General features: G+C 33.2%; 1 protein-coding gene across 1 annotated transcript; it reads left to right on the plus strand.

Moving 5' to 3' along the window:
• Positions 1-3,116: 3,116 nt before the first annotated feature.
• On the plus strand, positions 3,117-12,897 carry metap1d (methionyl aminopeptidase type 1D (mitochondrial)). Its single transcript, XM_030161487.1, has 10 exons — positions 3,117-3,216; positions 4,567-4,733; positions 5,794-5,943; positions 6,745-6,893; positions 9,361-9,403; positions 9,489-9,652; positions 11,283-11,380; positions 11,555-11,602; positions 11,686-11,764; positions 11,852-12,897. Exons 1-10 carry the CDS (start codon positions 3,174-3,176, stop codon positions 11,934-11,936), a joined length of 1,026 nt encoding a protein of 341 aa, XP_030017347.1. The 5' UTR covers positions 3,117-3,173; the 3' UTR covers positions 11,937-12,897.
• The last annotated feature ends 4,285 nt before the right edge of the window (positions 12,898-17,182 follow it).

Here is a 17,182-nt window from a genome sequence, read left to right on the forward strand (position 1 = left end):
TATACAATGTCTACTACTCCTCTATAACTCAGAGGTTACATTTGCATGACAGCTTTAGTTACAGTTTTACATCCCCTTCCTGTCCTTTGAGAACTGCAGGTATGCACATGTGCTTATTTTAAAAGCTGGGAGCCAGGTCCTGATTTAATGTTTAATTCAGGGTTGAACTGAGTTTCTTCTGATTGTAATGGAGTGCTGTGCAGGGGTACATGTTTGTTAAATGCAATGATCTCTTTTCTTTTAAAATCTCCCAAAAAACATTTGTAAACTCTGTCATGACAGACGGAATATCCAAGAGACACTAAATGTTTGGAATTTGTGCATATTCCATATAGTTCTCTGCACCATAACTGCTAAATTTTAAACTGACTTATCTATGAATAGTGTTGTGTATTGAAAGTGTAAAAGAATATAAGATAAAGTTTGCAGTGGAAATTGTAAGTATATTTTGCAATGAAAAAGTCAGAATTCATTCTTATAATTCCGAGTGTGGTGTGTGATATGATACATGAGATAAGATTAGAACAATTTTATGAATCCCCTTGAGGAAATTCAATTGTCCTATATCTTCAAAAAGAAAAGAAAAGAAGAAAATAAAAAAATTGCAGAAATGTTATCCAGCTATTATATTGTTATGATGAAGATTTTATATATATATATATATATATATATATATATATATATATATATATATATATATATATATATATATATATATATATATATATATATATATATATATATATATATATATACAGGGTGGGGAAGCAAAATTTACAATATTTTGAGGCAGGGATTGAAAGACAGTGTATGACCAATTAGTTTACTGAAAGTCATGAGAATTTATTTGCCACAAGAAAATTTACATAATAGAAAATGTTTTTATTCTATGTGTCCTCCTTCTTTCTCAATAACTGCCATCACACGCTTCCTGAAACTTTCGCAAGAGCAAGTGTTCCTCAAATATTCGGGTGACAACTTCTCCCATTCTTCTTTAATAGTATGTTCCAGACTTTCTAGTAATAGTTTTGCTCATAGTCATTCTCTTCTTTACATTATAAACAGTCTTTATGGACACTCCAACTATTTTTGAAATCTCCTTTGGTGTGACGAGTGCATTCAGCAAATCACACACTCTTTGACGTTTGCTTTCCTGATTACTCATATGGGCAAAAGTTTCTGAAAAGGTATGGATAATAGTGTTAGGTATGATTATGACATCAATATATGTTTGGTTTCAAAACAATTGACGTAGTGCCTGCTGAGAAAAAACAACTAAATGTTCATTGTAAATTTTGCTTCCCCACCCTCTCTCTCTCTCTCTCTCTCTCTCTCTCTCTCTCTCTCTCTCTCTCTCTCTCTCTCTCTCTCTATATATATATATATATATATATATATATATATATATATGAAATATAATAATTGTAGTAAGTATAGTTATCCATTAGCAAGTCATGGAGGTAGTGAAATATCCAAAACAGTTTCTAATTAAAACTGAAAATGACAATGATATCAAATGATTATGAGAATAAGAAAAAAAAAAAAAATTAAAAACAGGAAAAACAGGAGACACAGGAAAATCATTATTAAGTTAGAACAATTCTTATAATATGTAAAGCACAAATTATAAATGTAATGTGAAGCATTTGTTAAATATAATATCTGTTATTAACCCTCTCATGCCTAGCGGTCACTACAGTGGACATCTATTCTCCATCTGTTCTCTTGTACAGTCACGGAAAAAAATGTTAGACCACTCTTGTTTTCTTCAGTTTCTTGTTCATTTTAATGCCTGGTACACCAAAAGGTACATTTGTTTGGACAAATATAATGATAACTACAAAATAACTCAAAAGAGTTTAATTTAAGAGCTGATATCTAACCATTTTCCATGGTTTTCTTGATAATAACCAAAATCAATAGTTCTTGGTCTTTTAAAGTTAACATTGTACATACTGGTAAATAAAAAAAATGGAGTTTGTACATGCCAATCACTAAATGTGATGAATCTATACTAAAACTGTATGTCGTATAAACTGGAGAAATGCAATCAGAAGAACTTTTTGTTGGGTAGCAAAGGTTTCTGGTGGAATAGTCTCAATTTTGTAATTTTGGCATTTTTGTATGATTTTCAGGAGGCAAAATAATGATTAATCTAATTAATTCCATATTGCTAAGCCCTAGGTCTATACAATCGTGGAAAAAATGATTAGACCACCCTTGTTTTCTTCAATTTGTTGTTCATTTTAATGCCTGGTACAACTAAAGGTACATTTGTTTGGACAAATATAATGATAACAAAAACAGCTCATAAGAGTTTAATTTCAGAGCTGATATCTAGCCATTTTCCATGTTTTTAAACATGTTCTTAAATCAATAGCTATTGCGTTGTACTGCCATAAACAGTGCTTTTAGGCATTCCATGTTTTCTGTTCTGTCTGTTTTAGTCACATGATACACCGAGGAGTTAGTACTTGATTGCACAACCTTGTTTTTTTTGATGACTTTTGATGGTCTAATAATTTTTTCCATGACTGTATATTCATGGGTTTTGTTGTTTAAGTTCCATATCAGCCAACACAGTGGACACTTATGCATCATCCCAAACACTGCAGTTCACACAATTACTGTTAATTTGCTGTTCTAGATAAACCTGATCTGCAGTAACATGTTTGAGTGTAAACTAATTGCTAATTGTTATTAGACTGTAATTAACAGTTTTCTTAAGCAATTTTTTTTCCCATATCTCCACAAAGTAAGAAATAACTAGTATTAGAGTATGTTAAAATGTGAGCATTAGCTGCATTAAAAATGTTTTTATTTCAAAGTTTTCACACAGTATATCACTTTCTGATGATGGGTTTTAAATACATGTTTATTTGCATCAAAAATTAAATGCATAGTGTCCAGCTGAGTGGACATTTTTGTAACTCCATGAAAAATAGGCTCATTAAAAAAAAAAAAAAAAAAAAAAAAAAAAAAAAAAAAAATCAATTGCATTGTTTTTTTCATGCCTTAAGAAAAAAATATGGACTAAGGTTCTCATAATTCATGCATGAAAGGGTTAATATTTTGTCTGTGCAGTACATTCAGTCTGGTATGCAGTATTTGTACTTTTGGTAATTCTTATTGGCTGCTTGGAACCACATGACTCGAGGACCACGTGACCCGCTATGATAGTAATGGCGGCGCCCTGTTCGGCGGCAAGAACAGCAGGTATTTATCCCAAAAACCTTCATAATATTCACACCAACACTTACCATCGGCGGCGTCACTGACCATCTGAGTCTCTGATAACTTTGAAACAAATAAATTAATTTTCAAGTGCACTTAACGTGACAAACTTTATGCAGTTTTGGGAATTAAGTGCCGGTGTTTTTAACAGTTGAAGTCAGCTCGACAGGTGTAAATCTAAACATTGTAAAATCATTTGCCATCCCGCGAATCTTGGTTTGCAAACGAAGTATTCTTTATTTAAGTAATATTAAAAACAAACACTATTACTGCACTGTAAAAGTACACCACTGCAAGCAAAGTAAAAGGTCTGCAACAAAAACATTATTTAGCCGGCATCATTTTTCAGTAGAATAATCCTTTTCACTGCTTTATTCTTATATATGATGTTTTTGGATTGATAATACAGCTACATTGACATGTATGTTACATTTTACAGCTATTAATGTTTAGGTTTGAGCTCATTTTAATTGTCTTATGCACTGTCAATTAGTTTAATCTACAGTAATGCATCATACTAGACCATCATATGTTTATTACATGTCTCTAATGCCATGTCCACAGGAGGGGACTTTATTTACTTACTTACATGGAGGAACTTTAAATCAACACTTTTGGAGACATGTGGTTTTCACTGAACACTAAGGGGATGAAATAAGAACAAGATATTCCTATAATTTGACTGGCAGTAACTCTATCTTGTAGTGCTTGACTATATTCTACCCTTTACTTGAATGTGTTGCAAACTGAATGAGAAGAAATGATCTATATTTACAAATGAAATGAAGTTGACCATGCATAACATAACACATGTTGTGTTTATATGATCTACTATGAAAAACATGTCAAAGTTTATTTTCCTTTTGTTGTATGTTCAGATTATTTACAGTTGCGGAAAACATTATTAGACCACCCTTGTTTTCTTCAATTTCTTGTTCATTTTAATGCCTGGTACAACTAAAGGTACATTTGTTTGGACAAATATAATGATAACAACAAAAACAGCACAAAAGAGTTTAATTTAAGAGCTGATTTCTAGCCATTTTCCACATTTTCTTGATAATAACCAAAATCCCTTAAGTTCTTGCAGTGCTTTTAGGCATTCCATGTTTTCTTTTCTGTCTGTTTTAGTCACGTGATACACACAGGAGTTAGTACTTGATTGCATAACCATTGTTTTTGCTGACTTTTGATGGTCTAATAATTTTTTTCTGTGACTGTATATTTTCTTTTCTCTTTCAAATATTTATTAAGTGGGGTGGTAACAGGAGTACAGCATTGCTGTAAAAGTACAGCCTTACACTCACCACTGATTGTTTCCCCTTTTTCCAGGACTCGGTGGTTTTCTTCGCAGAATTTATTATCTGGAAAGCTGTGGTCCCTCGGCTGCCCTCCAGTGTCAGCAACATCGATGTTTCTTTTGGAAGAAATGGAAAAACTCCCAGTCTCACAATGTAGTACGTCCAGCTACTGTTAGACCGGCCTATGCAGTACCCAAGGTACGGTATCAAATGTATCTGTCAGGGTAGAGACTGCGATCTGGTAGGATCGGCGATTCTACCAGTAGAGACTCCGATCGTAGTCTCTACCAGTAGAAACTCCGATCAGAGTCTCTACTGGTAGAAACTCCAATCCGAACCCTAACCCTAACCCTAACCCTAACCCTTCTACTGGCAGGATCGGAGTTTCTACCAGTAGAGACTCTGATCGGAGTTTCTACTGGTAGAGACTACGACCGGAGTCTCTACTGGTAGAATCGCCGATCCTACCAGATCGCAGTCTCTACCCTTACATATCTATAGTCTGTCTTATCTTTATTTAGATTATAGGATTTATGGGAGTGTGGATCATCAGTCCAGAGTTTACCCTCGTTTACAATGATGTCAAGTAAGAATTTAATAGAATACTCAAAATAACAAAAGACACAAAAAGATACAAGATTAAAAATCACTTAAAACAAATAAGTAATTCAAGTTAATAAGTGAAAATTTAACTGTAAAAAAGGTACTGATTAAAAGGAAATTCATTTGTTCTTTTGGACGAAGTACAAATTTCATTGCATATCTAAAATTAAATTAAAATTATGAGATTATTAATGAAATTTAAAGTGTTGTTTAAAAAAAAAAAAGGTAAGCCATCACTATCCATTTCAGGCAGTAGGCAAATCTGAACAGAAATGAACAGTCCGGACCATTTCCACTGGCAGGACCAAAAATCAATCTTCAAAACTTTAGTGACATTATAATATGAGATTTATGATGACAATAACAGCTATTGACTGATATGATAATAGTTATTGGCTGGAGCCCAAAGTGTTATAAATATCCCCAGTGAAAGGAGAGAGTAGAAGAAGTAGGTGCAGAGACTGTAAATACCATCACAATCATCAACAGACACTGTGTTTTTACTACCAGTTACTGGAAAATTAGATCTGTATCTATATAGAAGGCCAATATTTTTGTGGTAATTTGTTGTTAATTTGCAGATATTTACCAGTGAGTTTGTTGTAGATATGTCCTGGTCCTCATGTCCTGTGCTTTCTCTCCTCCCTGACTCCAGCACATTGTGCGTCCTGACTATGTGGGAACTGGTCTGGTCCCAGAATGGCCAGACTACATAGAAATCAATGACCAGGAGCAGATCGAAGGCCTTGCCAGAGCGTGTCAGTTGGCCAGAAATGTACTGCTCCTCGCTGGACGAAATCTGAAGGTGTGTATGTGAGGATTTAACAAATGTGTTTCTATTGAATGGAAGCCAAAAAAACAGGAAACAACACATTATACAGTTGCGGAAACATTTTTTAGACCACCCCTTGTTTTTTCAATTTCTTGTTCATTTTAATGCCTGGTACAACTAAAGGTACATTTGTTTGGACAAATACAATGATAACAACAAAAATAGCTCATAAGAGTTTAATTTCAGAGCTGATATCTAGCCATTTTCCATGGTTTTCTTGATAATAACCAAAATCACTTAAGTTCTTACATCAATATCTATTGCATTGTACTGCCAAAAACAGTGCTTTTAGGCATTCCATGTTTTCTTTTCTGTCTGTTTTAGTCACATGATACACACAGGAGGTAGTACTTGATTGCATAACCATTGTCTTCGATGACTTTTGATGGTGTAATAATTTTTTCCGCGACTAACATGAAAAACCTCATATTTTAACAAGACATTTCTGTTACAGAATATGAACACTAATAGAATATTTTCTTTTTATAAATCGATATCATACTACAGTATTTACACATCTTAGCAAGATATTTTCACATTACTAGAAATTATTGTCATGTTTCATACTGTCATGTAATAATCACATAATAGCATGATGACTTATTATAAAATGGTTCTTGTTACAATTAATATTCGTAATGAAGTTTATTGGTATAAGTTTATCTGTCATAATAATGTGAATGTATCCTGGTTTAACATAAAAGTATCTAGTCTTTTCACATTATAATGTACTCTGTTTATATTCATGATGTGATACTGAGCTGTGTTTTGCAGGTGGGTATGACAACAGATGAAATTGACTTCATTGTGCATCAGGAGACGATCAGACACAACGCTTACCCATCGCCTCTCAGATATGGAGGTTTCCCAAAGTCAGTCTGCACCTCAGTCAACAACGTGGTCTGTCATGGCATACCTGACAGGTAATTAACAGGACAATAACTCACTTTTATGGCAGGAAAGATTTTGGTTTGAATCTTCAACATAATGTTATGATATTTTTGTTCATGTATACAGTCACAGAAAAAATAGACCACCCCTTGTTTTCGCCAGTTTCTTGTTCATTTTAATGCCTGGCACAACTAAAGGTACATTTGTTTGGACAGATATAATGATAACAACAAAAATAGCTCATGAGAGTTTAATTTCAGAGCTGATATCTAGACATTTTCCATGTTTTTCTTGGTAATAACCAAAATCACTTCAGTTCTTCCATAAATAGCTGTGGCATTGTACTACCAAAAACAGTGCTTTTAGGCATTCCATGTTTTCTTTTCTGTCTGTATTAGTCACATGATACACACAGGAGTTAGTACCTGATTGCATAACCATTGTTTTAGATGACTTTTGATGGTCTAATAATTTTTTCTGCAACTGTATTTACAGAAATCAAGTACAGTCTTGTCACATAAGAGGGATTTAGGAGATCTTGCTGTATTTAGCATTTTTCAGTTAGCAACACAGTCTACTTTTAATTCAGATCTGTGTATTGATCATTTGATTATTTTCAGTCAATGATGGTATGCGCCATTATTTTGAAAACTCTGCAGTTTATAATTTGACGTTATGTTTGACACAGCTAGAACCTCATTTGTTTTGTTTAAGGGGGTCATTAACAAAATTTTTTCAAGTTGCGGTCTTCTATCTGACATACCACATTTGCATAATCCTGCAGTACTACAAGAGAACTAAACTAACTAATAACTACGAACTAAAGTGTTTGCAAGTTCCAAGCTGTTCTAAGGCAAGAACAAATAAAAAAAGTAGATGTATTGTATTTCCGTTAGAGGGGTTAATCTTTGGAATGGCCTGGAAGATCGATTAAAACAGTCTAAAACAATTAAAACTTTTAAAAAGATGTACAAATTAACTATTATTCAAAAATAAAGAGCCCAGGATTGACTAAAGAAAATACTTGTTTAAAAGACTAGGATTAATATTGGTAGTTGAGATAAGGACATGATTCACCTGAATTAAAATTAAATATGTATTCTCTTCTGTTGTATATTTAACAATAATTACATTAAAAAAAAAATTTGTTGTTTGTTTTCTTGTGGAAACATTGTGTTAATTGTAAATAGGGTTAGGCCAGATCCCAGATCTGTGTAATAGATGCCGAGAAGATAAGGGCACTTTGTTCCATTGTCTGTGGTTATGTCCAAAAATCAAGGAATTTTGGGGGGAAGTTAGAGGTATGTTACAGGAGATTTTATCAGTGAAACTAGTGCTTTATATTAGGATTATACCCTCAAGAAATTCACATAAATCGCTATGAGAAAACCCTCAAAAACCTGGGAATATTACAAGCAAAGAGAGTGATTGCTCCGTCATGGAAAGAAATGGGCAAACTGAGTGTCGCATAATAGCTCTGTATCAAGTACAAATGTATCAAGAACAAAGATTTGACTTATCTGTTGCGGGTATCTGGGATACTATAATTTTTTTCCCTGTACAGGCCCACAATCATATGCTGCATTCTGACAATACTACTCGTCTGGAAGGACTCTCAGAGACCCAAACATTGATTTTAAATGTACCTTTTTGTCGGTTTGATTGTTTATATGGTTCTTTTTTGTATATACAGCCAAAAATTTTAATAAATATAATATTGAAAAAAAAAAAAAAGAACAGGGTTAGGCAAAATAAGTCTTTACTTCAGCCTAAACCCTTCTGGTCACATTGTATATGGAACAATGGATATGTTGTTTTTGTTTGTTGTTTAACCCTTTCGTGCATAGTGGTCACTACAGTGGACAGCTATTCTACAGCTGTTCTCTTTTATATTCATGGATTTTGTTGTTCTTTTCGTTGTTTTTTTTATTTTTGTTTTTTCTTTACACATATTTTTATTAAAGTTTTAAGACACTACATATCTTTTCTGACATGAATTGGTAACATTATGTAGTTCTCTCCTGAGGATAAACCCCCAGAATCACAAGCCTTCCCCACAGTTTTCACACAGTTTATCAGTAAATATATGTTTCTGTGTGTCAAAAATTAAATGTGTGGTGTCCAGCTGAGTGGATATTTTTGCAACTTCATGAAAAATAGATTCATAAGAATTTTTTGTCATTATTACTTTTTTTAATGTATTTAAAAAATATATATATTTTTATTTTATTATTTTTTTAAATTTATTTTTCAGAAGAAAATTTTGTATCACATTGTTTTTTTCATGCCTAAAGAGGAATAAAAACACTCAGGAAAAAAATTTGATTAAGGTTCTCATAATTCGTGCATGAAAGGGTTAAAGTAATTAACGACCGAGTAAACTACTACTGCTGCTGCTGCTGCTGCTGCTGCTGCTGCTGCTACTACTACTACTACTACTACTACTGTTACTACTACTACTACGCAATGTTCATCTGCTATTATTTCTGTTTCTATCAGTCGACAACTACAAGATGGAGACATTATCAACATCGATGTCACTGTAAGTGAACTCTACAAACAGACGGAAATAACTCAGGTGTCGCTGCTGCGCTGCTCTAATCACAGTTACTATCTATCCTTGACAGGTGTTTTTAGATGGTTACCATGGTGATACCTCAGAAACCTTCTTGATTGGCAAGGTGGATGAGGTGGGACGGCGACTAGTGGAAACTGCCAGACGATGCAGAGATGAGGCCATCGCTGTCTGCAGACCAGGGGCTCAGCTGTGTGTTATAGGAAACACTATTAGGTACAAACACACACAGTAAAAACAAACTATAAACACACGTGTTAAGCACAGGACTGGACAATTTATTTCCACTAAAAAAAATGAAATATTTTATTACTTTGTCCACACTGTCTTCCACTTCGGTTTTGAATGGATTTCATCTAACAACATCAGCTTGTTACATCTACTTAATCTTAATTTGTTTTTCTTTATATGCTCCAGTGTTTAGTACCAAAGTGTTTGCTGTTATAGACGATACTGTAATTAATGAACAAAGAAAAGGAAAGGAAAACACAATTAGTTCTTTGCATTTTGTTAAGCAGCAGAGGAAAGCCTCTCTTTATTGCATTTTTAGTAGGGATGTCCGATATTGGCTTTTTTGTCAAAAACCGATATGCTGATATTGTTCAACGCTTAATTTCTGATTCCGATATCTACCGATACCGCTGCCGATATATGTGGGATATTAAACTAATTTTAGGTAACATCACATATCTCCTGTCATGGAATTAACACATCATGCCTAATTTTATTGTGATGCCCCATTGGATGCATTCTCAAATGCAACAAGGCTTTCAAAATGTAAACACTGTCTGTACAAAGAATACATACCTCAACTTAAGTTGTGGAAAAAATGCCATATTTATTTATTTTCTCTTCCTCCCTCCATGCGTCTGTTACAGTGTGGCAACTCTACTGTACAATTTTGAAAACTGCACTTTTCTTTCAGCTACAAACAATGCTTCATTTATGCGTTGGTAAATGCCGGCAAAATCAAGGCATTATTTTGTTGGTTTTAATAATAGGCAAAAAAAAAACGATAACGATATTCACCGATATTACATTTTTATGCCGGTATTGGGCTGATAATATTGGTGGGCCGATATTATCGGACATCCCTAATTTTTAGTATATTTTTCATTTACATGTTTACAGAAACCCTGTCTTGTTTGGATAAAAGTCCTTCGTAGCTGTTCTTGTTCTTGCTAAATCGTTTGTTTAGTAATTTAATCGGTTATCTTGTTTTACTGAATTGTCTTCCTTTAATTCTACATGTTTCTGATTTTAATTATTTTTGTTATTATTTAGGCTTTATTGTCTCTGGAAATTCAATGTTTTTCTTGGTTATATTGCAGTTGAAGCCGTCATGTCAATATATTCCAAGATTACCCAGAAGATTTACCCAGATCATTTTATACTTGTAATTTATTATGTATAGTGCATAGTGTTTGTTGTACTTTTTACTCTTGTTTGCTCCTGTATTCTATTTTTATTGTGTGTCATGCTCCTGCTACACTGTAATTTCCCAGTTTGGGCTACAAAAAAAAGTACATCTATCTATCTATCTATCTATCTATCTATCTATCTATCTATCTATCTATCTATCTATCTATCTATCTATCTATCTATCTATCTATCTATCTATCTATCTATCTATCTATCTATCTATCTAGCTATCTAGCTGTCTGTCTGTCTGTCTGTCTGTCTATCTATCTGTTATAATAAAGCAGTAATAAAATGCATCTTTCTTTGTAGAAATATTGCTATATCTCATATGTCCCTATTTGCCTTAAAATATAGAGAATTCTTCAGTTCTATAAAAGTATACATGTGTTTGTTGTTATTAACTAATATTTTTGTGTGTTGTCAGTGAAATTGCTCAGGCCAGTGGGTTCCAGGTGTGTCCGTACTTTATTGGACATGGAATCGGCTCCAATTTTCATTGTCATCCTGAGATCTGGCACCATGGTGAGTTTAATGGAATTTTTTTTTTCTTAGAAGAAACACCGTATATCCTCTTAAATCAAACCTGCTGTTACAAACATCAGTGAGGAGCTTGACTGTTATTATATTTTATAAAAAGGTGTATACACTTCTATGCCTGTCAAAAAAAGCTAAAAAACATTTCCTTTTTCTTTTCAGCAAATGACAATAACATGACCATGGAAGAAGGGATGGCTTTCACAATAGGTGTCGTACATTTGACTTTTTTCTCTTTTTGCATATTAATACATGATTATGTACGAACAGGGGCTGACATAGTTTATTTACAGAGCCCATACTGATGGAGGGGTCTGCAGAGTTTAAGATCCTAAAGGACAAATGGACCGCAGTGTCTGTAGATGACAAAAGGTACAAACATAAAACATGTAACTGCCAGTAAATATCGACACTGTGCATCATTAAGTCATATGCGCTTCCTGTTTTTTGCCTCTGCAGGTCGGCTCAGTTTGAACACACAGTGGTCATCACATCTGACGGAGTGGAGATTCTTACTAAACTGCCAGAAGAGGATGAAGTGTGATGTGAAGAAATCGAACTGATGATGATTAACTGTTAGAAAAGTGTTGAAACAAGGGTTTAAGCTTCCGTTTGTGGTAAAAACATGATACACAAGCTTGAATATTAGTTAATCAGGACTTATTTTTACAGGTTTGCTGTTTCTAACTTAAAAATGTACAAAATAAATTAAACTTACGGTTTTATTGTATGTTGAAATATTAAATTGGTGTTAAAGTGCAGTATGTAGACACTACAAAGTCAAAAGCTTTTCTCAGAGGAATGAGCTACTCAGGCTTACAATGGTCTGTTCATTTTGTTTATTGCTTATGTTTCCTTAATTTAATTTCCTTTTTCTCACCATTATTGTAACAATATATTGACTCAGTTTTGGAATGAACAAGCAGTGAACTGACAAAGGTTAAAAAAGCTTTTATTACAAAAAGCGAAAAATCTTCGAAATTTCAGATTTAGAAACAAAAACTTATCAACAAATTAAATTTTTACGAGAAGTAGTACAGGGTGACCTTACAGTTTTTGTACAGTAATGGAAGTAAATAAAGTATTGTCTCTATCTTTAACAGAAAGTTAAAACACCTTCTGAAGCATCCTTTGAACATTAGTATTTATAAATCCACAAAAGCTGAATAACAAAGCAATAAACAAAATAAATACATGACAAACAAATCATAACCCTTAAAATTATAGCTCATTTACATAAATAAAGGTGATGGAGGTGCTTTTATGCATGAAAGATAATACAAAAGCTTAAAAGGAAAAATAATGGCATTAAAACAATGAAGGTATGACATTAAGACAGAGAAAATAGAGTAGAAAAACAGATAAATAATGGAAACACGACATGATAACCTAGGATTAAAAAAAACACTTGAGGAAAAAGCAATATTTAATTTTGAACTAGTTTCACATTTATACATTTAGAGACACAAAAATAGTGGTTACAGGTTCAACTCATTTCTAAAATTGAAAAAAATCTAAAAATGTTGAGAAAGTCCCTTTTCAAACAACTTTACCCACATTTACATAGTTTTTCAAAGGAATTGAAATATTAAGAGCAATGTTAAGAGCATTTATTAACCTCTTAAATAGTTGAAATGAAAGCTTGTGTCAAATATGCCACTAGGGTTTTATTTTAAAAAAACTGAAAATGTCACATTTTTAAAGCAAATTTGAAGATTGTGTGGATTATTTGGTACAAGCTTTCATGGTTACATCACATTTCTGCCTTTTTAAAAATGACCTAATATTCCCTCAAAATGTATTAAAACCAGAAATCTAGGCCAAGGTTCTCAAAAATGGTAATTTCTTTTATTCTTGAAATTACTTACAGCGGCAGGAAATTAGGGGGTAAATGTCTGATTTTGAGACTACACACCTTCCTTATGCAGCTCTTTTCTCTTTGTTGAATTTAAATGGTTGTATAAAGGTAGATGACCTGTCACCTGAGCAGCTCATGCTGTAATATTAACCCTTTCATGCACGAATTATGAGAACCTTAATCAAAAATTTTTCCTGAGTGTTTTTATTCCTCATTAGGCATGAAAAAAACGTGATTGAAAATTTTCTTTCGTTAAAAAAAAAATAAAAAAATCAGTCAATAAATAAATAAATAGAATAATATAATAATTTTAAAAAAAATTAAAAATACATAAAAAAAAAATAATGGAAAAAAAATTCTTTTGAGCCTATTTTTCATGAAGTTGCAAAAAATATCCACTCAGCTGGACACCACACTTTTAATTTTTGATGCACAGAAACATGTATTTACTGATAAATTGTGTGAAAACTATGGGGAGGGCTTGTGATTCTGGGGGTTTATCCTCAGGAGAGATCTACATAATGTTACCAATTCATGTCAGAAATGATATGTAGTGTCTTAAAACTTTAATAAAGATATGTGTAAAAAAAACAAAACAAAATCAAACAAAAACAAAAAACAACGACAAGAACAACAAAATCCATGAATAGACAAGAGAACAGCGGTAGAATAGCTGTCCACTGTAGTGACCAGTATGCATGAAAGGGTTAAAGTGGAGCCATTTTTATGAGCTTTGTTTAGATTTGGAGTAGAGCAGTAGACTTACGACCATGTTGCATCTGACTGAATCATCAGCAATTGGTAATTCCAGCTGTCAATCATGCATTTAACCCTCCTACCTGTCTGCAAACACTTTTAAGAGGTGTAGATGCAGACGTGTCCTGTCCTCTCAGACCACTTGCATTACAAGAAACTGGAGGGCAGTTACAGATTTTTGCCCAGTGACACAATAAAACTAGTCGGCACTGCATCTGTAAGGGATGTGAAGGCAAAAAAAATCAGCATCACATCGCTGATACATGAATCATGAAAGACAAGATGTACTCTCAGCCTTATGTGCACCTTTAAAAGCTTATTACAGTTTTTCACAATTGCTAAGACACATTTTTTTCAAAGCTGCACCCCTTTTCTTGACACTGTTAACACAAAACCCAGAATTCAAACTACATTCACAAAATCTCTCTTCTTCCAAAAGCAAACAACTGCCTCAAAGCTACTTTACCTGCGCTCAAAAACAAACACTGCTTTCAGATCACACACACAACCAGGCCACATGTAGACACTACAGAGCGGTCATTACACACAACATAACAAAATGGAAAACACTGCATCCAACACATGCAGAACATAATAGAATAGATCTTTATAGTCACCGTCACAGGAGCAATGAAAATCAGTTTAGCAGCTCAGTTCAATTTAGCAGCAAAACACACGACTGTATAAGAAAAAAAAAAAAAAAATTATCACAGAGTATTAAGAAAAGTAGGACTGTGCAAAGGCTTCAGAGTCCTTCCTACTACTGTATATAATGCACGTTCTGTGTCCGATCGATGTTGCAGCACAGGAGGACATTTGTACGGATTTTCCTTAGCCTTCACAGGCCCAATCGCCGCCAAACTCACCAAATGAATACAAACATTACCTGACTATCTACTAGGTACAATTTTATGTCCGTATTCAAATGTTGTGAGGTATGCTGGGCGATTTTAGCCTCTCTCTACTTTGAATTCTTCATCCCTGCCGCCATACTCCATTTTCAGAAGTGTTTATACTGCCCTTCATGAAATTTCTACTGCTAGTAGAAGATGCAACAATGTGAAGGCTGCATTTACAATAATGTATAGGCACTTTTCACACACAATGGCACCACGGGTACAATGCCACTAGTAAAATATTAATAAACATCTGCTACTAAAGTACTACTAGAACGTCTGAAATGAACAAAATATACAAAAATGAATGAATAAATAAATAAATGAATAAATAAATCTGGCAAAGTTTAAAAAAAAAGACTACTTTAAGTTTAAATTATTCAGAAATATTGAATTGAGATGGCAGATGTGTTTTTGTTGATTTTTAAAATTTTTTTATTTATTATTATGGTGTGAATGCTCGATACTGTACGCATTTAAGTTGATGTAAGCAGTGTGTTAGTTGAAAAGGATAGGCAAAAAAATAAGCTTTTGCTTCTAACCTATTCCTTTTTTGGTTTTTATGTTTATTACGATTGATGTACTGAGTACAATGATTGATGTAAAACCAAAACAAAATTCATTCATTCATTCATATAAACACATACAAAAACTAACTCTATACTACAGATGAGAAGTATGTACAACAAATAGGATGTACACAGGTAGAGGTAAGGTGCATGTGTTGTGGCTATTGCACTGAGGTAGGGTGAGTATTTTACTGTTATTACTCTTCATAAACATAATATTTATTACATATTGCAAATACATTTTGCATTTCTTATAAGACCAAAGAAAACTGTAAAAGAAAAGCACATTACTATAAGACACTCAAAAATCAAATGGATGACAAATTCGTTCTGCTTCAGCATCATGTCTTTGTTCCAAAGGTTGTGCCAAAAGAGTGACTGATTTGATAAATGAGTTTATGCTACAGTAGTTGAGTCAGAGAATGGGGTTTAGTGTTTTAGCGATTAAAAAAAAACTATAACTGGGTCAAGTCACGCGCCTATTGACTTTGAATCAAAAAATTAGAATTGAGATAATGATTTCAAACTTTTTGTAGTTCAATAGTATATATATCTTAAGTTTCTAAATCCATAAAAATTTTTGCCAGAAAAGGATTTTCAAGAAAATTACAGAGGTTTTTATATGAACTAAGTTCAGTCCCTCGGAAAGTTCTCTAAGAATGAATAATAACATAACTTATCACTGCTATAATTTGAAATCTCAATCATATATTTCTATTTTCAATATAGTTTCATGACCTTTTACACACCCTTTTATCATTATAAAAATAATTTTGTCTGAAAAATTGGTGTGAATTGCTTTTTTAAGCATTTTAATATCAGATGGTGCCGGTTCTGTAGGGAATTTCACTTTTCTCAAAAAAACTGTTTTTTTTTAAATTACTCATTAATCAAATGAGCTAAACCAATGGAAATTTCTGAAAGTAAGCATTTAACCCTCTGCTTAAGCATGGCTTCACTGGAATTTAAGATTATTTTGCCACTAATCTAAAAAAGCGATTTTTTTTTTTTCCCTACATAACCAAAAATAGGTCTCGACATGAAATAGTTAGCTTGTGAAGGATTTTTTTCTTTCACTTTCTATAGATTTAACTTTTCAGATCAATAATTATGACATTCTATAGTCTTCATATGGATTTGGTATACATGAATATTACATTCTTTGGAAAATATTTCCTGTTAATTGAGATCAAAGGTTAGTTATCACAGGATACTGATGAGACTCAGCTGGTATGAATGGGGTCGTAGCAGTGGAGCCGCAGCTAAGTTACTCATGACTGCAACACTCTCAGAGCTTCTCTGAGCTTTAATTTAGTAGTTCCACTGAATCAGCTGCTCTTCTTATTGCATAATCAAATAAAACCAGTAGGTGGCAGCACAGACAAACCTTTCACATGATCAGTTGTTGGCATCTGACAATCTGACAAGTGTTCATAACCTGTGTTTTATTTCACTAACCTATCCATCAATTGCAAAACTTCGGAAAAATCACAGTATCACCAGATGACGCAGCGTGTTTGATCAATTTCATGTCATTTCTTTTCCAGTTGTTGTGAGTAAAGTGTGTTAGAGGCTGAAAAGTCTGCTGTGGATGTAAATTCCAGACATAGCAACACACATTTGCTCTGCTTTACCCCCACACTCCTGCTGTGTTTTCTATTTTTTGTCTCCAGGTGGATTTAATAAAATATAAGTGTGTGAGTTCATAGTA

The sequence above is a fragment of the Sphaeramia orbicularis genome, chromosome 17 (assembly GCF_902148855.1).
Source record: "Sphaeramia orbicularis chromosome 17, fSphaOr1.1, whole genome shotgun sequence".
In the NCBI taxonomy this organism is placed as follows: domain Eukaryota; kingdom Metazoa; phylum Chordata; class Actinopteri; order Kurtiformes; family Apogonidae; genus Sphaeramia; species Sphaeramia orbicularis.